Raw genomic sequence first — 21,744 nt, forward strand, 5'->3', positions numbered from 1 at the left:
GTCCCATGGTCCCGTTGCCCGCTTCAAAGCTGGCGGCAAACTCGCCTATTTGGGGGTGGTGCTTGACACGGGTGTGCCCACTTCAAAGATGGCGGCAACGGTGGGGCTCTTGAGGAGAGCTGGCTGGGGGCTGCTTTGCTGCCAGGCGGGTGAGGACCGGAGCGGGGAAGGGAAAGCCGGGTCGGGGGCAGGGAGTGGGACCGCTCGGCGCCCTACACCCCCGAGCCGGGACGTGGGGCAGCCGGGCGGCTGCTCCGGGCCCGCTGAGGTGAGAGAGGTGAAGCGAAGGGCAAGGGCGCCTCATTTGCATGCTCATTTGCATATGCAAATGAACTGGGCTGGGCGCCTCCCCACAGGCTGCGCTCCTTTGGAAAATAGGCTTTCCAGGAGCTCCTCGTGGCCCGGCCCCCAAGCAGTGGGAGGGGCAAGAGTGCCTCTGAGTGTGTGCAGAGTGCTCCTCCCAGCTTCTCCTTTTTCACCTGAGTTGGTTGCCAGGATCCATTGAGAGGCTCCAGGAATTGACATTAGCCACCATGACCGTTAGTGAAAGCTCTCATGAAGATTTAGCAGGGTGCCCTCAATTTCATGGCTATAGTGTCTCTGAGTGTGTGCAGAGTGCTTTTTCCTCTTTTCCCCTTTTTTTGTTATTTGAGTTGATTGCCAGGATGTGTCAAAAGCGTCTAGGAGCCTCTAGGAATCAGCCATCATGAACAGCACTGAATTCTCAAGAGGTTGACAAAAGTGCTTCTGAGTGTGTACAGAATGTTTCTCCCAACACTCCTGAGATGATCTCCTGGTTGTGTTGAGAAGCTCTCAGAATTGGTGTCAGCCATCATGAGCTTTCCCTCCTGGAGATCCCAACAGGTTGTCCTTGACTTGATGATGAGAGTACCTCTGAGTGTGTGCAGAGTGCTTCCTTTTTCACCTGAGATGATTTTCAGGATGTGTTGAGAGGCTCCAGGAGTTAGTGTCAGCCATCATGAACCTCACTGAATGCTCTCCTGGAGATCTCTGCAGGTTGTCTTTTACTTGATTATGAGAGTGCCTCTGAGTGCATGCAGAGTGCTTCACTCCTTTTTCACCTGAGATGATTTCCAGGATCTATTGAGAGACTCCAGGAATTGGCATCAGTCTCCATGAGACTCATTGAGCGCTCTCTTGGAGATTCAACAAGTTGTCCTTGGCTTGATGATATTATCGGGGGGGGGGGGCATCAACAAATCTCCAGGAATAGGTTCAGCCAGAGCTGGCAGCCCTTGCCATGACAGACCCCAGGCCTTTGGATGCAGGGATTGGGGGGCTAGACAAATGAGGTTTTGGGGATATCTTGAGTGCATGACAGAGTTTTGGGTGGATTTAGCATAGTGGTCTTTTGGTTTTGGGGAAACTGAGTCAAGCCACTGGTCCACCAAATTGAGAATCCACAGTGCTGACTGGAAACTGTATGCCAGGGTTTCAGGTTGTGCTGTTTTCCAGCAAAAAAAAATGGAGTGGCGCACACCACAATCCTTTGCATATCTACTCAGATCTCAAGCTATGGAAGGGCGTGTTAGCAGAAAGTTGAATCATAGAAGAACTGAGGCTGGTGAGGAATGCCAAAATGTCATGCGCGTGCCCAATCCTATCCCCCTTTCCAGCACTGATGCGGCCATGCCAATGGGGTGTGCATCCTGCAGTGGGAGGGCAGTCACGGAGGTCTCCTCAGGATAAGGGAATGTTTGTTCCCTTGCCTCAGGGCTGCATTGCGGCTGCACTGGCACTGGAAAGTTGGACAGGATTGGGTCCTGTGTGTTTTGCTAAGTCCAAAACAAGAAGAAGGTCAGGGAAGTGGTTGGCCTGATGCATGGGGAAGATATGGAAGTGGCAACAGACAGCGGCAGAGCTGTTCAATTTTTACTTTGCATTGGTTGTCTTCCCCAGGGGAAGGTGGCTTGACCCAACAACAGTTGCACTAATAAGGAGGCTGGTGGCAGGAGTGGAAGCTGTAAAAGGTAGTCCTCAGAAAAGCAGTACAGTATTTGCAAGATATTATTATTATTTATTAATTTGTACCCCGCCTTTTTGCCCAACGGCAAAATAAAAAGCTGAAAACCTTGCTCTAACCCAGGGGTGTCAAACATAAGGCTCGGGAGGCAGATGCGTCCCGTGGAAGTTTTTTATCTGGCTCTTGGGCTCTCAGCTGCTGAGCATTACTGAGGTATCCTTGCTGAAAGGGCAGCCCACATGATATCTGGGCTCTCCCATATCTTGAAATATGATCAAGATCTGCATATTTTCTCTTCTGTCATTTGCAGCTAAGTGAGTGAAAAGTGCTTATTTCTGGTTATGACCAGTTTAATGACATCACTTTCTGCCTAATGACATCACTTCTAACCCTCAGCCAGGCATCATGAATGCTATTTGACCCGCTGTATGAAACAAGTTTGACTCCCCTTCTCTAACCTCTGCTGCACCCTGGCTCTTCAGGTTGCAGGACTTGTAAGTGAAGCTGAAATGGTTCACCAGGGAAATAACATGTCTTGTAACAGACTTCTGTTTCAGCCATCAGGCGCTCGCTGTACCCAGCCCAGTGTGCTATCCATGCTGCAGCTGTGCTGCGCAGAGCTTCAGACGAGCAGAAGCAGCAGCCCCTGCAGTCTCCCACCCAGGAACATTTGGCATCTCAGCCTGTGGGTGAGCAGCATGATCAAGAGCATCTTCACTCACGTCCCAGGTAACCCACAGGGACCCCCTTTAATAATACTGTGAGATCTTGTTTTCCCCTCACTTAACTGCTCTTCTTGGTGTAGTCTTTGTATTGCAAACAGGGTGAGATGTTGCTTCATCGTGGGGGGGGGGGGAATATATATTTCAGTGAACCTTTTTGAAACTCACACCTGTGAAATTCTGTTATTTCCATCTCCTGCTCATAATCCTAGGGTGACACAAGTAGCATATAATGCCATTCTTCCACTGCCACACAACAGCCGTGCTGGCAATCAAATGCTCTTTTGATGAATATATCCCTGGATTTATCAGGGTTGGCATCTGAGTCCTTGCAAAGATTCCTAGACAAACTTTTATCTTAAAGTCATACCCTGAGCACCCTCAGAGGAAATCAAGGGCAATTCTGTGTTAGCACTAGTTACTGATACTGATTGGACTCTAAAGCTCCAAGCTCCTTGACATTTTAGATTATTCAGTGTGTGACTCCCGATTCTTTTTTCCCCCCTAGTTACACTGATCAGGGTGGTGAAGAATCGGAGGGCTACGAGAGTGAGGAGCAACTGCAGCATCGGATTTTGACAGCATCTCTGGAGTTTGTACCTGCTCATGGCTGGACAGCAGATGCAATTGCAGAGGGAGCAAAGGTGCTCATGAGGGGCCTGCTGCTCCAATAGATGCAGGGAAGCAGCGACACTGCAAGCTTATGCCAGTCTTTCACTGACTTGATGTTTGTGAGGGATTTCTATGATAGCTTTATGAGGGTGCTGAGAACTTGTTTTGTTTTTCCATCTTTCCCCAAAAGTCCCAAGATGACTACTAAGAAAACAAACTTTTTCTAGTGAAGAACTGTAAGCCTTTTACAGTACTACAACTCCCAGGATACCTTAGTAGGGAACCATTACAATTAAACTGTTTTTAAGCTGCTTGGCCACAAAGGTCTTTTGCTTAGGTCTTGTGCTTGCAAGGTTTGACTCAATCTTGCCCTGGGGGCTCCTTTTCTGTAGTAGAGTTTGCTTCTGGTTTCTGTTTGTGGGAGGCTATAGTTCAGATGTTCACCTAGGAGCATTTAGGATGTGGACAGTTAGTGGAGAGAACTGGATAAATCAGACTCTTTTCAGTTTTGCAGCACAGAGCAGAACTTCTGAGGTTTACACAGCAGCGTGACAGAGAAAGAGAAGGTAGGACAATAATGATACAAGTGTCTGGAAAGAAGCTGTTAAGTGTACATTTGTGGAATAATAACAAGCATTTGCAATGCATTATAGGCTGTTCAAAGTGCTTCATGTACATCCTCTCAGAGATCCTTTTACCGGCCCTGTAAGATAGGTTAGTAGTATTCTCTCCAGGCTACAGATGGAGAGCTGGGAGAAGATCGGCTGCTTAAAGCTGTCCTGGTGAGTTCAGAGCAGAAGCGAGACTTGTACCAGGGACTTCAAATGCAGTTCACATTTTAGCCTCTGTGTCACACAGCTTCCCAAGCACAAGTGCTCAAAGGCAGAATTGTTCACTTTGAGTCCCTGCATTTGATAGCTTGTAGAGCAGTGTCCCCCAGTTGCTGGCTCTTGGATGACAACTGACACACTCAACCTATCTTCCCTTCCTCCCTTTAGTCACTGGGTCTCTCTGTTGCTGCAGCAGGGCTGTTTCAGAATGATGGCAGCGATCTGGTCCTGCACTTTGTGTCCCAATGCAACACCAAACTCTCTGAACTTCTTGAAGAGCAACACAAGCTGGTACAGCTGGGCCAAGGAGAGTGAGTACCAGGCACTGCAGCTGGTGTGGGAGATCTTGTCCCGTTGGCAATTTAGCTATACCATCTTCAGTCAAAAAGGCTACATGTACAAAAATATACCTAGTTACTGAAAAACAGACCTCAGAATTTAGTCCTAAGGAAGATGTCTGCCCAGTAGCCTTTCTCAAGCATCTCAGCAACTGACTGTGATTGAAGGGAAAAGATCAGAGCCAAATCCTATTAAATAACCTTTTCTTTTTGAAGGAAGAAGAAGACTGATCAATTTTTAAAGGATGCTCTGGAAGCCCGGCTGAGAATGCTGATTCCATATATTGAAAAATGGCCCCAGGTACAAACCAGGTTTTTTAATGTGGTTTTCTCCTTAGAACCCCATCTGTGTGTTCCTAGTATAGAGTCATTCATATTGGTGTATCTTGTCTCAAATCCCTTTCCTGCAATAGCAAAAGACCAAATGTATTAGTGGTGTTCCTTCCTTCCTACCTACCTACCTACCTACCTACTTACCTACAAAGCTATGGCCCTTCCTCATGGCAACAAAAAACATTACTAGGATTCTTTGCTCTGTAAAGCAGAAACAGGCAGTTAACAGAGTTAAAGCTCTGCTGGTGGTGGTAGACACCACCAAGAATCCAGCAGAGAAAGACATTCGTGCTAAGGAAGATGGCCTCTGCAGCTAGAAGAGAACAGGGGAATCTGTGAGATTGTAGGTGAAGAGTGATTCTTGTTGGCTTCTCAATTTCTCTGGCCTTTCCTTCTCTGTAGGCGATTAGTGTGTTGTTGCTACCACACAATATTCCAGCCAGCCTGAACCTCATGACAACCATGGTGGATGACATGTGGCACTATGCTGGAGACCAGTCTACTGATGTAAGTCTGAGCATCGCATAGATGTTGCCCTTTTTTTTTCCTCCAAGACTTTGGATAGTAGCAAGAAAGCTTGAAATGTACTGATTTGCAGGAAAAAGAGGTTGTATTCCAGGCTGCACACAGCCACTTGCTTTGCCCGAAAGGCTTTCAAGATTCAGATTTTTAAAGAGCTTGGAATGAGATAGACAAGTGGTTCCCTAACTGATGGGTCACAACCCACCAGGGGAACTGGAAAGTGTTGCGGAAATCGGCAGCATGATTAGGAGGATTGTGCTGCTGCCAGGGAGGAAAGGGTTTTAAAAACTTACCTGGGGATTGCTGTGGCTCTTTGGAGGATCTAGGGAGCTGTGAGCCCCTCTGCAGCCCTCTTAGAAGCTCTAAACTGCTGGAAAAAAGGGGGAAAACCCACTTCCGTTTTCATGACAAAAGTTTGTGCAGTAAAGGGAGGGGCGAGGAAAGCAGATGACGGCATATTAGACTCTACCCACTTGGTGCTACTATGCTTGGCTGGCCTCCCAACTTCCCTTACAAGGATGTACGATCAAAATTTATAAAAACTGTTATAATAGTAAACCATAATATAATATAATATATATATTTAATATATATAAATATAATATATAACCAAAATAGTAAACCAAACTAAGCCCCAACAAAGCAGGCAACACTTTTAGATCTGAATATATTTAAAACTCATGCTAAATAAGTCAGTAGCAGAGCTGACTGGTTTTGAGTTTTATTTCTTTTTATAGACATGAACAAAATGGGGAGCATTTGTTTTAAGTAACATGCTGAGTTGAACTGGACTTAAAACATGACTCTGCTCAAGCTCCCACTTCCAGCCGGGATGACAGAAAGTGAAAGATTCTCTTTGAAAGCGCTTCAGTGGTTACCTAAAAATACCCAGGGCTTACAATAAGAGCCACAGTCTTTTGGCAGGAAATAAAAGCCAAGTAAATTATATTTTAATTAAAGCAATTAATGAATGACTTGACCTATTATAAACATAAGCAAGAGCTAGAAAGAGCTGAATGGGTCTCTTTAATTAACGGTTTTAATAAACTTGTGTGAGAACAAAATAGCAGCCACTGCAGTTGACAAATAAGTGGTGTGCAGGCAAATTAAAGGAATAAACCAGAAAGCCAAATAAAAGGTGGTGAGCACACCAGGAAGCTGAAGAAGGTCTTGGAATATGCAAATTGTGGGTGAGCTTCTAAAACAACTCAGCCTTCAAAGTTGTGTCTCATTTGTGTGTGTGTGCTCTCTTGCAACCTGTGGGAAAAACTGTAGGAATCACTTTTGTACAACTCTTGTGGGTGGCTGTATATTTAAAGAGTTGGAATCCCATCGCAGTTTGGTTTGAGAAATGCAAAATACCATTAGGAAAGCTTTTAAATTATAGCATTTGAAGTTTTGGCAGGCTGAAGAAGAAAGTAATTGGTTCTCAGCAATGTTATGCCTGAGGGACAGAGTCAGTCCAGGACCTCTTGATGCCTGAGGACAACATGCCTCCTGCCTGATGATGTGCCAGCCTCTGCTCCTCCCACTTCTTCTACTCCAAAAGGAGGAGGAATCTAGTGGAAGAGGAAGGACAAAGGAGAAGAGATGGGGGCGTGGCTAGAGCTTTTCCAGCATTTTAGTCCACAACTCCCTTCCACACTACTTCTTCCTTTCCCAAAATCCAAGGAGGAGGACAAGCAATGGTTAACATAAGAACAGCCCCACTGGATCAGGCCATAGGCCCATCTAGTCCAGCTTCCTGTATCTCACAGCGGCCCACCAAATGCCCCAGGGAGCACACCAGATAACAAGAGACCTCATCCTGGTGCTCTCCCCTACATCTGGCATTCTGACTTAACCCATTCCTAAAATCAGGAGGTTGCGCATACACATCATGGCTTGTACCCCATAATGGATTTTTCCTCCAGAAACTCATCCAATCCCCTTTTAAAGGCGTCTAGGCTAGACGCCAGCACCACATCCTGTGGCAAGGAGTTCCACAGACCGACCACGCGCTGAGTAAAGAAATATTTTCTTTTGTCTGTCCTAACCCGCCCAACACTCAATTTTAGTGGATGTCCCCTGGTTCTGGTATTATGTGAGAGTGTAAAGAGCATCTCCCTATCCACTCTGTCCATCCCCTGCATAATTTTGTATGTCTCAATCATGTCCCCCCTCAAGCGTCTCTTTTCTAGGCTGAAGAGGCCCAAACGCCGTAGCCTTTCCTCATAAGGAAGGTGCCCCAGCCCCGTAATCATCTTAGTCGCTCTCTTTTGCACCTTTTCCATTTCCACTATGTCTTTTTTGAGATGCGGCGACCAGAACTGGACACAATACTCCAGGTGTGGCCTTACCATCGATTTGTACAACGGCATTATAATACTAACCGTTTTGTTCTCAATACCTTTCCTAATGATCCCAAGCATAGAATTGGCCTTCTTCACTGCCACCGCACATTGGGTCGACACTTTCATCGACCTGTCCACCACCACCCCAAGATCTCTCTCCTGATCTGTCACAGACAGCTCAGAACCCATCAGCCTATATCTAAAGTTTTGATTTTTTGCCCCAATGTGCATGACTTTACACTTACTGACATTGAAGCGCATCTGCCATTTTGCTGCCCATTCTGCCAGTCTGGAGAGATCCTTCTGGAGCTCCTCACAATCACTTCTGGTCTTTACCACTCGGAAAAGTTTGGTGTCGTCTGCAAACTTAGCCACTTCACTGCTCAACCCTGTCTCCAGGTCATTTATGAAGAGGTTGAAAAGCACCGGTCCCAGGACTGATCCTTGGGGCACACCGCTTTTCACCTCTCTCCATTGTGAAAATTGCCCATTGACACCCACTCTCTGCTTCCTGGCCTCCAACCAGTTCTCAATCCAGGAGAGGACCTGTCCTCTAATTCCCTGACTGTGGAGTTTTTTCAGTAGCCTTTGGTGAGGGACCGTGTCAAACGCCTTCTGAAAGTCCAGATATATAATGTCCACGGGTTCTCCCGCATCCACATGCCTGTTGACCTTTTCAAAGAATTCTATAAGGTTTGTGAGGCAAGACTTACCCTTACAGAAGCCATGCTGACTCTCCCTCAGCAAGGCCTGTTCGTCTATGTGTTTTGAGATCCTATCTTTGATGAGGCATTCCACCATCTTACCCGGTATGGATGTTAGGCTGACCGGCCTATAGTTTCCTGGGTCCCCCCTCTTTCCCTTTTTAAAAATAGGCGTGACATTTGCTATCCTCCAATCTTCTGGCACCGTGGCCGTTTTGAGGGACAAGTTGCATACCTTAGTCAAGAGATCTGCAACTTAATTCTTCAATTCCTTAATAACCCTTGGGTGTATGCCATCAGGGTCCGGTGACTTATTGATCTTTAATTTATTAATGAGGTCTGAAACATCTTCTCTTTTAACCTCTATCTGACTTAACTCCTCGGTTAGGAGGGGCCGTTCGGGCAGCGGTATCTGCCCGAGGTCTTCTGCCGTGAAGACAGATGCAAAGAACTCATTTAATTTCTCTGCCATCTCTAAGTCTCCTTTTATCTCCCCTTTCCCTCCCTCACCATCCAGAGGGCCAACCGCTTCTCTGGCGGGTTTCCTGCTTCTAACATATTTGAAGAAGCTTTTATTATTCCCCTTAATGTTGCTGGCCATGCGTTCCTCATAGTCTCGCTTGGCCTCCCCTATCACCTTCTTACATTTCTTTTGCCACAGTTTATGTTCCTTTTTATTCTCTTCATTAGGGCAAGACTTCCATTTACGGAAGGAAGCTTCCTTGCCCTTCGCAGCCTCTCTAACTTGGCTGGTTAGCCATGCGGGCACCCTCCTGGATTTAGTGGAACCCTTCTTTCTTTGCGGTATACACCTCTGCTGGGCCTCTATTACTGTTGTTTTAAGCAGCCTCCATGCACTCTGGAGAGACTGGACTCTTTTTACCCTCCCTTTCAACCTCCTTCTAACCAGCCTCCTCATTTGAGGGAAGTCCGCCCGTCGGAAGTCAAGGGTTTTTGTTAGAGATTTGCCTGGTATTATTCCCCCAATGTGCACGTCAAAACGGATCGCAGCATGATCACTGTTCCCCAATGGCTCAGTAACGTTTACATCTCTAACCAGGTCCTGCATACCGCACAAAATTGCAAGTGGGTGAAGGTGAATGCCCCCCCCCCACCGAGCTGCTGCCTGATGTGATCCCTCTCAGTTGGCCTCATGGATGAGCTGACCCTGGTTACACAGAACTTTGTAACTCATAAGGTGGCCTTGTCTCCAATAAATGTTAGTCCAATAAGAAGTTTGTTTGCTGCTCTGGAGGTCCTTAACTCTGTGTATTAAAAGCACAAGGGAGATGATTGCAAAGAACCTGATTCCAGAATTGGATGCTGAGGTACTTGCCTTCTTGGAGGGTCCTTTGTGGTATCACTGGCAATGATTAATACAGTGATGAGAGTGCAGCATTTGGCACAAGCTACTGGGCTGTGGCCAAGGGCATGTCTCAGTTTCCTTCCGCATTTTCAACTGATATGCTAAATCCTGTGGGGAGCAGCCATTTCAGGTTAATTGGAAATCTTTATGCACATGTTTGTATCATGTTCTGCTGTGCTTATCCCAGAAACAGCATTCACCAAAGGTTTGGTTGGTGCCTCATTTTTCCGATAATCCCTGTTTATACATTTGATCAGTCTAGACCAGTGATTCTCAGCCTTTTCATCCCGTGGCACCCTGACAAAGCACTAAAATTGTCAAGACACACCATCAGATTTTTTACAATTGACAAGGTACACAGTGCTGCCAGTGGGGGTTTCACATTCCCTATTGGCCCGTCTAATAAATGATCTCCTCCCTAATTCTTGTGGCACATCTGTGGACCACTTGTGGCAGACCAGTGTGCCATGGCATAGTGGTGGAAAATGGCTGGCCTAGGCATTGGGGGGTAATGTTTATTGAGCAAAGTTTCTGTTCTGGTCTAAGGTATATCCTGAATTATTTTCAGAGGAGGCAGTTGTTTAGATTCAGAGGGGCCTGATGAAATGTAAAACCCCATCCCCTGCTTTGAACAAATTGTGTCCCCTGTTGCATTCTAAAATCAATAGCTAAGTGGCCTCCCCCCCCCCCCCCCCGTGATGTGGAGTATTGACTGACAGGCCTAGTCAAGGAATGATGTGTCAACAGCCTCCAGGGTCTTTGCTTGTCCCCAGGACTAACAAATCAGATTATGCAAAACGAGACTAGCTTTCAGTGTTTGCGAAATCGGCACATGTGTTTGCAGGTTGCAGAATCCATCTTTTCTCAGTGCAGAATTGAGGTCACCTTGACACAAAACTTAGGCGTGTTCTCTGTGCTACTTAAACAGATAAGTCCTAATTAAAAGTATCTGGCTCTTCTGGTAAGGGGAGGTTGGATTCTGTATATGTGTAGCTTGCAAAAACTTAGCTTCTTACAGGTGTCCACCTCATTGTCTCTCAATTCTTTGCTGTGCAGATAAACTGGTATACTCGCCGGGCAGTGTTGGCTGGCATTTACAACACTACGGAGCTGGTGATGATTCAGGATTCCTCTCCTGACTTTGAAGAGACTTGGTCCTTCCTAGAAAACAGAATAGCTGATGCCATGAACATGGGCCACACAGCTAAACAGGTGATGCAGTCCTTTGATTGATTGAACCCTGGCATGATTCATGTGAGTGGCAGCTTTGGCCAAATTCTTGTGTGTATCTTTTTTGAACTTCCACCATTATTATTTAATAAAAAATGCAGATGGCCTGTCCTGCATGCACTGATATAAACCTGATATAAAGAAAAGTTCATCAAGTTTTACAACTCTGGTCACTAAGGCCGACTGGCTTGGGAAGGGGGAGAGTGAATTGGATGCCATCTGCCAGGTCACTTTTAAAGAGTCCCATAAGTCAACTCACTGTGACTGCTATGCACTCCTTGGCACTGTTTTTGCTGGTGGATGTGCTGACTGTTTCTAGCATCTGATGTTCCCGGCTCCTAAATCTGATTATGTGCCTCTCAGGTGTCTAGTGTGATGATAATTCTACAAGCAGCGCTCTGAGAATCCATGTTTCTGGTGTCGAAAGCACTTGGGAGAATCAGTGTGTTTCCAAGCTTCTCACAATGACTGTGACATACTAAGATCCATGTACACCCATAAGGAGCTGTCCTGTCCTGTAACGGGATTCCTGACTGCCTGTCCATGCCTGGCACTGCCTGTCATTCCTGTCCATGCAGAATGAGTGTCTGTCTATACTCATGGTCCTCTTTAGTTGTTCAGTGAATGCCTCCAGACTGGTGGGGGCTGAGCCTACTGCACCCACCCCCCGTTCCTTCAGCATGTGGAGCGAGGAGTGGCAGCATTATGACTGAAAAGGGCTAAGGTAACAGGTGTTTGGTCCTACATACAAACTGCTGTACTACTGAGGCGAAAAATTCTTGTTACCACCCACATACTTCTAGTTGGTCTAATTTTGCAATGCTATTGCATTGAGACAGTGGAGATTGCCTGTTAATTACGGTGTTAATTAAAATAAAATAAAAGGGGCACTACATGCTGAACACTTTATTGAGACTCTGAATTAAATTGGGTGAATTTGCTTAGAAAATCTTCCTGTGGGTTTCTAGGCAAGGCCTCCTTCAGCTGTTGAGCTACTGCCTTGATGTCAACGTGTTTGGTTGTGCCTGTGTATGTGTGCAGCTCTTAGAGTCTCCCTAAGTCCCTAAACAAGGAAGTCCCTGCATTGCATGTCAGGTTTTTACCAATACATCTAGACCAGTACGGTATGCTGTCCGTGCTAAGTCCATGTAGAATTTCTCCTGTTTGGTGGAAGTGTAAAAGGGGCAGTTATGGTTGATGTGCTTGTGTTTCCTAGGTGCAGGCAACAGGAGAAGCTCTCGTCCAGGGACTTATGGGTGCTGCTGTTACTGTAAGTAATTGCAGACAGTCTGGCTTTCTGCAGGGGAATACTTCTGTAATTATTCCTGTGGACAAACATACACACAAATGTACATCAAAATTTGTTGTGCACATAGATGAGTTATGGCAAGGATCTGCAAGGTAGCCTACTTGTGGAATTGTCCCACAGTGAGGTTTTCACTTACACAGTCATTCAGGCAGCAGATGCAAATAGGATTGTACAAGAGATTTAATTATTTTGTGGAGTGGTGTTGCTTACTTTCCCAGCCCAGTTAATTGTGCAAGAGCGTCTCTGTGGCAGACACAGGAAGGTGCTTTAATTCCAGTGTCAGATTTTGCTAACTTAAGCACTGAGCATAGGAAAACTGGAAATGCTTTCCATAATCCATTGCTGCCCGTGGTCCTTCTGAACATCTGACAAGGAACCTTTGGGGTCATACACTGTTAGGCCTGAGAGACCAGCCAGACCTGTGGGCTGAGCATGCCCTATCTAAAACACACAGGGCTCATTGCAGGGAAAAATGTGATTGATTCATTGAAAGCTATCTTTTCAGGGAAAGGTGCTTGCTTCATGGCACGAATGCCTGAGGTTTCCAGTAAATGTCCATCCTCCCCAAGAACAGAGTGAAAACATTTGCTGTAATGCAGTGGTTTTCAAACATTTGATCACCAGGACTCTCTTTTGAGAATGACAGTCTATTGGTACCTGGTACCCACTGGCAGTGATGTCATTAACCTGGAAGTGATATCAATTTAGGCTTCAGCTTTAAGCCATCAGCCAAAGGTCCCACTACACAGCATGTTTATGATGTCATTTTACATAACTTAGAAGTAAAACATTCCAACTTGGCAGCCCAAGCAGCTCGCTGACTTGGATCCTTCCTTAACTACACAGCCCTCCCCACTTTCCAGCATCCCATCTTTCCACCCATTCAGGGCAAAGCACTCTCTCCCAACAGGATCCCACCCTGCTCAGTGGCCCTGTACCTTGTACTTTCAGTGCTGGCTGAGCTGGGTGCTACACAATCCATCTGAAATTGGCTTTTGACCCATAGTTTAAGAAACGCTGCTTTAGAGAATTGTAACAAACAGTGTTTGCCATAGTGTCCATTCTTTTAGTACTGCATTTTGTTTCATTTACTTGTCTCCTTCAAGCCACCTAGAGCAGCTGTCATAAAAAAAAAATCTAACACCTGTTTTTGAACCTGGCAGATAAAGAATCTCACCGGCCTTAACCAGCGTCGATGAGAAAGAAGAACAAGCATCTTTCTGAAGACTAGCGATGAAATGGAACGTGGTGTGCAGAAATGCCTTCACAAGAACTTAACAGTCACAGCTTCATTTACAAAGTGCACACACACACAGGAGATCTGCCTGCTTTAAGAATCTACGTTTTGTGGGCCAGCAAAGAGTAACCATCAGGGTTCATTGGTGGAAAACTGTGAATGAATGTTGGTCACTGTCTTTGCACCCATTAGTTTTTGCTTTCACACTCCCACAGGGCATACAGCGGTCTTTGGCTCAAAGAGAAAGATAAGACTTCTGCATCACTGATAGTACGACACAAAATTATAGGATTGTTCCCCTGGGCAGGAGACACGAGGAGAAGGCAGTGAGCCTTAGTGACCACTGCTTTCAGGTCAAGTGACTATCAGCCCTCTTGATGGCTGCTCAGTGATGACAGTGTCCTTCCAGCTCTCTTGTGAATGTTTGATTCCCTCTATTCCTGGCTGTTGACATGTTTGTAAATTAATTAAAAAATCTTCAAAGGTTTCCTGCATGACTGCTTGTCTTTACAGTGTTCCTGGGGCAATTGTAACCACTTGGCCTCAACTGCAGTTAAGGCCAAGCAATTAACAAACAGTGGTTGTGGGATGTAACCCCAGAGTGGGGATAAGTTTCTCCCAACCCCCCTCTACACTGTACTCAATTTGCTTTTTAAAAAATCTAGAAAAAGTTAGTCAAGCTTCAAGTAGTGAGTAATGTTTATTGACTGAGCAGTTCCATTAAAAACAAAAACATGTTTGGCAAACCTTTTAGTTAAGCCCCCTCCTTGTCATATTTGAATCCCATCTGTGTAGTGTAGTTTGGGGCCAGCCTCGTTCTGATTGCAGTCCAAGCATTCGTTTACCTGTCCTAACATTGTGCTGTCAAGCTCTGTATTAACTTATCCTGGAACTGTTCCCTGTTCCCACATGCTATTTTTACAAGCATCTTTGATCAACCCTCTGGAAGGGTAGTGGGGAGCAGGCAGTCACCTCTCAAGCACCAAAGGGTTCCTTCCCATGTCTGAAGGCCTTCCCGCTGCTGCCACTAGGGCTGGCTCTCCTGCTTTGTGCCAGCTGCTCTCGCCTTCATTTAGGCCCTCTGCTCCTGTTGCAACCAGTGGCATAGCTATAGGAGGGGTGACACTGTAAGTACTGCAGGTACTGCAAAAGTTCTATGTAAGCAGCCCCCTCCCCCCCCCCCCACACACACCATCAGAGCCATTCCAGGCAGCAAGGGCAACACATAGGTGCTCACCAGACCACACAGCATCTCATGCAGGTTGCTGTCACTGCCCAGAATGGCTCCAAGGGCGAGTGGGACGGGCACTTACATGGCATGTTGCAGCGTGCAGCCCCTCCTGTAGCTATGCTGCTGGGTGCAAGTTGTGACCTTGTAGTTTGAGGAACAGCACCACAGTCCCTGGCAGGAGAAGTGGGTGGAATCAACAGAGGGACATGTGGGAAGAAGCAAATGTTTGTAAGTTCTCCTTTCCAATAAGAACAGGTCAGCAGTGGAATAGACTGCCTAGGGAAGTTGCAGGAGATTCCTTCTCTTGTTGGTTTCCAAGGCCAAGTTAGCTATGACTCATCTAAGTTACAATCAGGGTTATGAGCCACTGGATCTTTTCCAACATGGCTGGCTCTTGTGGACACCACCATTGGACATTTGCTAGAGGCCCATAGCTAGCCCCCACATGATTATCATTGTTTGTGCCTAGTGCATTTGAGGTTGAATTTAGATGGAATTCTCACACTGCATCCCATTTCCTGACACTGAAGGCCAGGCAGGGAAATGTTTTGGTCAATAGCTTCCAGCACTTTTGGACAGGGCTTTCTGTATGCCATGCAAATGCGAAAAAGCCCTAGAGCCACTTCCATGTTTTACAATGGTTGTAGTCATTATCTACCTAAAAGGGGTGGGTGGGTTTGCAAAGTCTCTAAAGGCAGAAAGTGGGGTACAGCAGGATCACTGGTGGTTGGGAAGTGGTGGTGGTGGAGGGGAGGTTCCTCTTCCTTGTACTGTGTCAGTCTGGAAAGGAGAGCTAGAATAAGTTAAAGGAGAGGCACAGCATATCACTACAGGCCATACTGAGCATGTACTCAATTTTGAAAGGTGGCGGGAAGGAAAGAAGCGATGTGGCAGGGCAGAGCAGGTGGGTGGGCAAAGGACTTGGCCACTAGAATCCCTTCAAAATCTCCAGCAGGATGAATCCCAGTCAGGACCTGTAGCCCTCACTGCTGTTTAACCTCAGCAGGCCTGAACTAAAAACAAGATGACAGAAGCACTGCTGCCATCCACCTGAAGCCAGGTCATAACCCATTTCTGGGCCCAACACCTGTTGGATCCCCCTGGGAAGCTCCATGCTTCCCTTCTTTTTTGATTCAGGGAATGGGGAGTAGTAGCATAGCTATAGGGGCAAAGCAGTAAGTATTGCAGGCACTGCAATGCATGTGTACGTGGCCCCTCCCACTCACCATTGGAGCCATTCTGGGTAACGACAGCAACTGCATTTGCAATACTTACTGCCCCCTGTAGTTATGCTGCTGATAGGGAGGAGGAAGCAGTAGCTAGTGTGCCAGTAATCAGGGAAGAGCATTGACCAGCCCTAGTGTAGAGTACTTATAGCCTTGCCTCTGGCATTTGACTACTATGCTACTCTCTGACAACTTGACACCATGTCCATTTTTCCAGAAAGATCTACAAATAGGCATCTATCCTTTTGCTTACACACCTTTCTTGAAAAATGCAGCTAAACAAAACAACTTTCCAATGCAACAGTTCCTGTATTTAATTCTTCAGAGTCGCTCTGTAGTGGAAACTTAACAAACCAACACCTAAGAGGTCACAACAGAATAAGGTCAAATCATAAAGTGGCATGGGAACATTTTAAAAATGGCACCTTTCCAGCTACGGTCTATAGAAAGTGGTACAGTCCTCTTCATTGCTTTGGGACTATACCATCTCATTCTGCCAAATATGTAGACCAGATATTTTCATCACATGACAGAGGAAATGAAGCCATGTTCCCAGGGCTGGAGTGGCTTAGAAGGGCATCACAGGAAGCAGCTTGCATCTTTGAAGATCAATAAAAGAGAGTATGGGGCATATATAAAGCTGAGAGGTTGGTGGGTGACTTTGAATGGGGCTCAAGGTAAAGTCCCCAAAATACTGGGATGTTCACAATTAATTCAGGGTTATGTTTTGCCTTGGGTGCAGCACGGTGCAAGTGCTGGGTAATTAAAAGGAAGAAACAAACATGGCACTGCCTCCATCACCCCACTGTTGAATCCAAGTCACCAAATGCCTCAACAGAGAAAAATTCGCAAACTGTGCTCAAAGCAGACCTCCAGGAGAGTCATGACCTTAAAACATGATGGCACAGCTATAGGAAATGGTCCTGAAGTCACCCTTGGTGATTGTGCTTCTTGCATGGCCACAGTATGAAACAGGGCGCCCTCCTCCAGCCTTTGCAATCACAACGAAACACTGGGAATGTCATGCAGAAATGATATGGGAGTATAGGGACTGAACTCCCATAGATTTTAAACACACTGGAGTAGCGGTTTTCAACCACTGTGCCGTGAAAGGCCTGCAGGTGTGCCATGAAAATTTGGAGCATCACAGTTGAAAAACTGCTGAAACACTCTCCTAGGTTCTGAAGCTCTGTTTTCTAGGACAACTGTCCTTCTGCCGGTGGAAGAAGAGGGACAGACAACTTGTTACTACAGACAGCTGCCCTAGAAACAGAGCCGCAGAACCTGGGAGAGTTTCCTGGAAGAGGAAGGTGACATCACAAGAGGCGAAAGACTATAGTGAGGTCAATGTGCTGTGAGATGAAAAACATTGAAAATTGATGCACTGAAGGGCAGACCTCTCCAGAGTCTCTCTTCTCTCTCTCTCCCCCCTCCCCCCAACTTTGGTCTTAAAAAACAGGAACTGGAGGTGAATCAGAACAGCTTGGATAGTGGCTGGCCCCTTCCCCAGCTCGGAAGATTCTTGCTTCCCTCCTGTACACACAGGATCCCGAACACAGCTATTTACACACAACAGAGCACAAGATAGCATATGTACCTCCAACAGTATTTTTTTTTAAACCAAAAACAAACAAAATGACCACCACAATACCAAGGTTTGTACTACATTAAAAAGATAGCCCTTCTAGAAAGGTATTCAATAAATAGTAAAACTAGAAAAATCAATTGCTTGTTTTTGAAATTTCAGCATAGGAAACAAACCAACCACCCTGTGAAAGTGTTCCATTAATTCCTCTTACAATGGCTAACTGGCTGAGAATTTTTTGGGGGGAGGGGGAGTTGAGGGTGGGAAATGCAGATGGAAGAAAGAAAAAGATTGAGCTATGTGCTGGGATGGACACTGGCCTTTTTTTTTTTTTTTGGAATGGCAGGAGGATAGAAAACAGAGTTGTTGCCAGTATTCCCTCTAACATCCCTCTAACAGGTGTTGTACACCTGTACAACACATTGGTGCATGGACCCTTTTGGCAGCCGTGCAGCATCTCAACTGTGTCGCAATGCCACCTCTGAATGTTCGGTGATGACTTCATCACTAAACTTCTGGGTTGCTGAGTTCTGCGCTATGTGAAGATTGGCTTAGTGGTACAGGGTCACATGCCCTTGTACCTTCAAAGGAACAGTGGTTGCTGTTCATCTGCTTCTGTCTTCTTTAAACAACAACTTGATTCATAGACATCAGCACTGAAGACAGGAAGCTTCCTTAGAACTGGGCCAGATCTGCCTGGCCCTATCTGGAAGATGCCAAGAACTGACTCCAGGGCCTTCTGCACACAGAAAGGCAGAATCTCCATCTCCACAGCACTGAAAGAAACATTATCACTTGCTAAGGCTGTAGATCAAACAAATGTTAGAGACACAGGAGCATGGATTAGTCCAAACACTGGCAACCCCATGTTGTCTACTTCTAGTGTAGACAACTGTCCTAACCAAGACAGAAAGAGCTCCTTGGGGGTGGGGGGAGTGGTGAGGCAGGGGAAGCAAAGGCCTTGGGACCAACTGATTGTCTCCAGCCAGTCAATGGAAAGTTTGAACTGACTTCTGCAGCACGCAGAATGTTTGGTGGGGAATAGGTAGCTCAGGGGGCCTTTTGGAGGTAAAAAGTCAACATAGTAACATAGGAAGCTGCTTCTACTGAGCCAGAGTCCATCTAGCTCAATAATACCAGGCTCTGGCTGGCAGCAGCTCTCCAGGATTTTAGAGCGGCCTACCTGAAGATGCTGCCAGGACTGAACCTGGGACCTTTCTGCATGCTAAAACAAGTGAGCCACCACTAAGTTGGATGGGAAAGCTGATGTGATCAGTGGAGATCCTCCTGCAGAAAAAAGACGGGAATGCAGATGGATAATGGGAGGTGGGAAGGAGGGGCTGGGGTCAGGTGATGCTTTCCTGGTGAATGGCAGAAAACCCCCTTGCTAAACAAGGCAGCTCAAAAGAGCTTCTCCCCTCTGCCTGCAATCTCTCATGATCTCCATCTTGGAAACTGCCTTGGGAGGTTGGTGTGCATTGTCTGTCCACATTTGGCAGGGGAGCCTCCCTTCCACATTTGGCAGCCTCCCATCCACCTTGCAGTTAATGAGCTCTGAATAAACAGCCACAAGCTAAACCTGCATATGATCAAGTGAAACACTTCCCACTGCTGCCTTGAGCAGGACCCCACAAGGGCCAGCCCACAATGAAAGAGCATGCATCTTCTCCCTCTGAAGGCCGGAGGGAAGCAGACTTGTGCAGAAGTTGTAGGCGGAAAGAAAATGAGTTTCTCCTGAGATGTTGCAGAGGTCTTTGTGTGCCTGTGTGTGCCTGTCAAAGTTTCAGAGAAGTGCATACTCTGCTCTGATGCTAGTTACACCCAAACACCCACAAACACACCAACTGAACCATGGGTGAGTAGGTTCATTTATAGCCTCCCAACAAGCTGGTTTGCATCAGCAGCAAATGCGCCACTGAGGGTAGAGATCTCCCTACTGACCTGCGGAAAGGCCTCTGCCTGCAGGACAGTGTCATCCACAACTCTTCCTTGCTGTGCCCTGACACTACCAGAGACCAATGCATTTTTGTCCACGAGAGGACCCCAGGTCTCCTGCTCCCAACTCCAGCTGGGGACGACTTCTTCCCACCCTGGCTAAAAGGTCTTCCCCTTTGGCCCGTCGGCATGGTCCCTAAGAAAGAAAGGAAGGGGGAAAAATGCAAATGACCCACCCCACCCTCTGAAGATTTAAAAATCTCACCTTGACGGCTAAGAAATGTGCATTCATATGAGAAAAATCTCTTGATATATAGAATATGCATAAGCAATATTATATATTTAAAATCATTTTAACAATATATAGCTAGTCCAACTTCTCAACTCTAGGCTCGTGCCCTCATGTTGGGCCTAGCAGGCTTTTGCTGAAACTTCAGGCTGCCCGGATCCAACTCCTGGCTCTTGGACCTTTTCTTCGGAGTGAACCCTGTGCAAATTCTGCTCCCATTTCTCCAGCAACAGGAATGCCGTCCCCAAACCATAGGCCCCTCATAAAAGGAGGGGAGCAGGCACTGCCACAAAAAAAAAAGAATCTTCGATGCTCAGCAACCATTCTCTCCGATGGAGTTGGAACCCCTGACCGGGTCTCTCTCTCGCCCTCTCTCGCACTCACGCTCTCTCCATGCAGCGGGTTGCATCACTGTGAAGCTGAACTGCAATCTTTGTCACTCTTTCCACTTTGGGGAGCATTTGGCTTCAGCAGGATGAACCGGTTCAGGAGGTCAGTCTCTGAGCTGGCCTGGGGCCCCGAGTACGAGTCACCTGTGGAAGAACAGCAGAATGTGTTGCATTTGAGACATTTTGAAGGTTTTCAGTCACTTTTCTGTCCCATCAAGGGAACCTCAGAGGTGGTGTACAACTGCACCAAAACCCACACCCATTTAAAAACTAATCGCAGTTAAAGAAAAAGATACGACAAGAGCAACAGATTTGAAGAAGCACTAAACAAACTTGCCTAGATACCTTTAAGAGGAGATTGGACAAATTTCTGGAGGAAAAGTTCATCATGGGTTACAAGTCATGGTAGGTATGTGCAAGCTCCTGGTTTTAGAGGTAGGCTACCTTAGGCAGGGGAGGGCACCAGGACGCAGGTTGTGTCTGCTGTCTTGTGTGCTCCCTGAAACATTTGGAGGGCCACTGAGATACAGGAAGCTGGATTAGATGGGCCTTTGGCCTGATCCAGCGGGGCTCTTCTTATAAACAAAAAAGCCTTTGCTGCCAGTTTAAAAACTAGCACTGTTGGGGCGAGTTGGGCCTCCCAGGGGAGAGAATTCCACAGGCAGGTAGGAGGCTGTCATTGAGAACCCACTTATCCCCACTGACTATTCCTCAGATGGTGGTGGGATGAGGGGGATGACCTCAAAGAATAGTAGGCAGACCGATTCTGAAGATGGTTCTTCAAGTGTCACTGTTGCAAGCCATAGACAGATTACATAGAAAAAGAGAAGATGTTTCCCTGCCCCAGAGGGGCTCACAGTCTGAAAATAAACACAGGGCAGGCAGAGGGAGGGATGCTACGCTGAGAGATGCCCAGTTGCCATCCCTCTATTAAATAGCAGAGAACCCCCTCCCCATCTCAAACGATGACTCTGCTCAGTGAGGGAGAACTTCGGGGAGGGGGGGGAACAACAACATTGGACTCACAAGATTGCTGTAGAAGTTATTCAACTAAAAGCAGATGGAACACTTTGATCATTCCAAAGTGCTACGGCCATTCTGAGGCCAAAATGGGACCATCCCAAAGAACATGGAGGTTTCTGGGTACTTGGCTGAACTCCAGATGTTTGCAGAGCTATGGAACTTTCTAAACAGACAAAGGAGGCAAAAAAAAAAAAAAGGTCTCAAAATGCTTTGCATTCAGAACAGCAAAAGGGGGAATGGTCTGGATTCTGAGAGACACACGGCTAGGACTGCAGACCGTGCATCAGGAGGATTTCAGTCTCATTTCCGACTTACAACAGCCAGGTTTGGGACTGCACTTATAGCTGGCTGTGTGAAAGAGACAGGAGGGTGGGACAAAGAGCTTGGAGACTGGGACACACTAGTCAAAGGCAAAAAAGCGAGAAGAAGGTTTGAAGCAGAGAGTGAGAGAAAGCCAAGACTGCCTGTTTAATGCTAGAGTCCACCGAACCCAGTGGGACTTACAGAAAGATGTGTTCACTGCAACATGTGGTTGAAGAAGAAGCC

At 46.6% G+C, this 21,744-nt stretch overlaps 2 protein-coding genes across 7 annotated transcripts in view; one reads left to right on the forward strand and one right to left on the reverse strand.

Moving 5' to 3' along the window:
- The first annotated feature begins 58 nt into the window (after positions 1-58).
- COQ9 (coenzyme Q9) lies at positions 59-14,007 on the forward strand. Its single transcript, XM_066637896.1, has 9 exons — positions 59-149; positions 2,542-2,713; positions 3,215-3,350; positions 4,317-4,459; positions 4,703-4,787; positions 5,222-5,326; positions 10,801-10,956; positions 12,191-12,244; positions 13,447-14,007. Exons 1-9 carry the CDS (start codon positions 89-91, stop codon positions 13,480-13,482), a joined length of 948 nt encoding a protein of 315 aa, XP_066493993.1. The 5' UTR covers positions 59-88; the 3' UTR covers positions 13,483-14,007.
- A 3,905-nt stretch (positions 14,008-17,912) lies between these two features.
- DOK4 (docking protein 4) overlaps positions 17,913-21,744 on the reverse strand; it is a 54,991-nt gene continuing 51,159 nt past the window's right edge. For 4 of the 6 annotated variants that reach the window (XM_066637899.1, XM_066637900.1, XM_066637897.1 and 1 more), the window contains exons 9-10: positions 21,202-21,361; positions 20,232-20,319 (exon numbers count right to left, since the gene is read on the reverse strand). In XM_066637899.1, coding sequence (XP_066493996.1) covers positions 21,222-21,361 — 140 coding nt within the window. In that variant the 3' untranslated portion in view covers positions 20,232-20,319; positions 21,202-21,221. Of the gene's footprint in view, positions 20,320-21,201; positions 21,362-21,744 lie in introns of all 6 variants that reach the window. The other 2 variants (XM_066637902.1, XM_066637901.1) reach the window with 1 other exon arrangement.

The sequence above is a fragment of the Tiliqua scincoides genome, chromosome 9 (assembly GCF_035046505.1).
Source record: "Tiliqua scincoides isolate rTilSci1 chromosome 9, rTilSci1.hap2, whole genome shotgun sequence".
NCBI classification, from domain to species: Eukaryota; Metazoa; Chordata; class Lepidosauria; order Squamata; family Scincidae; genus Tiliqua; species Tiliqua scincoides.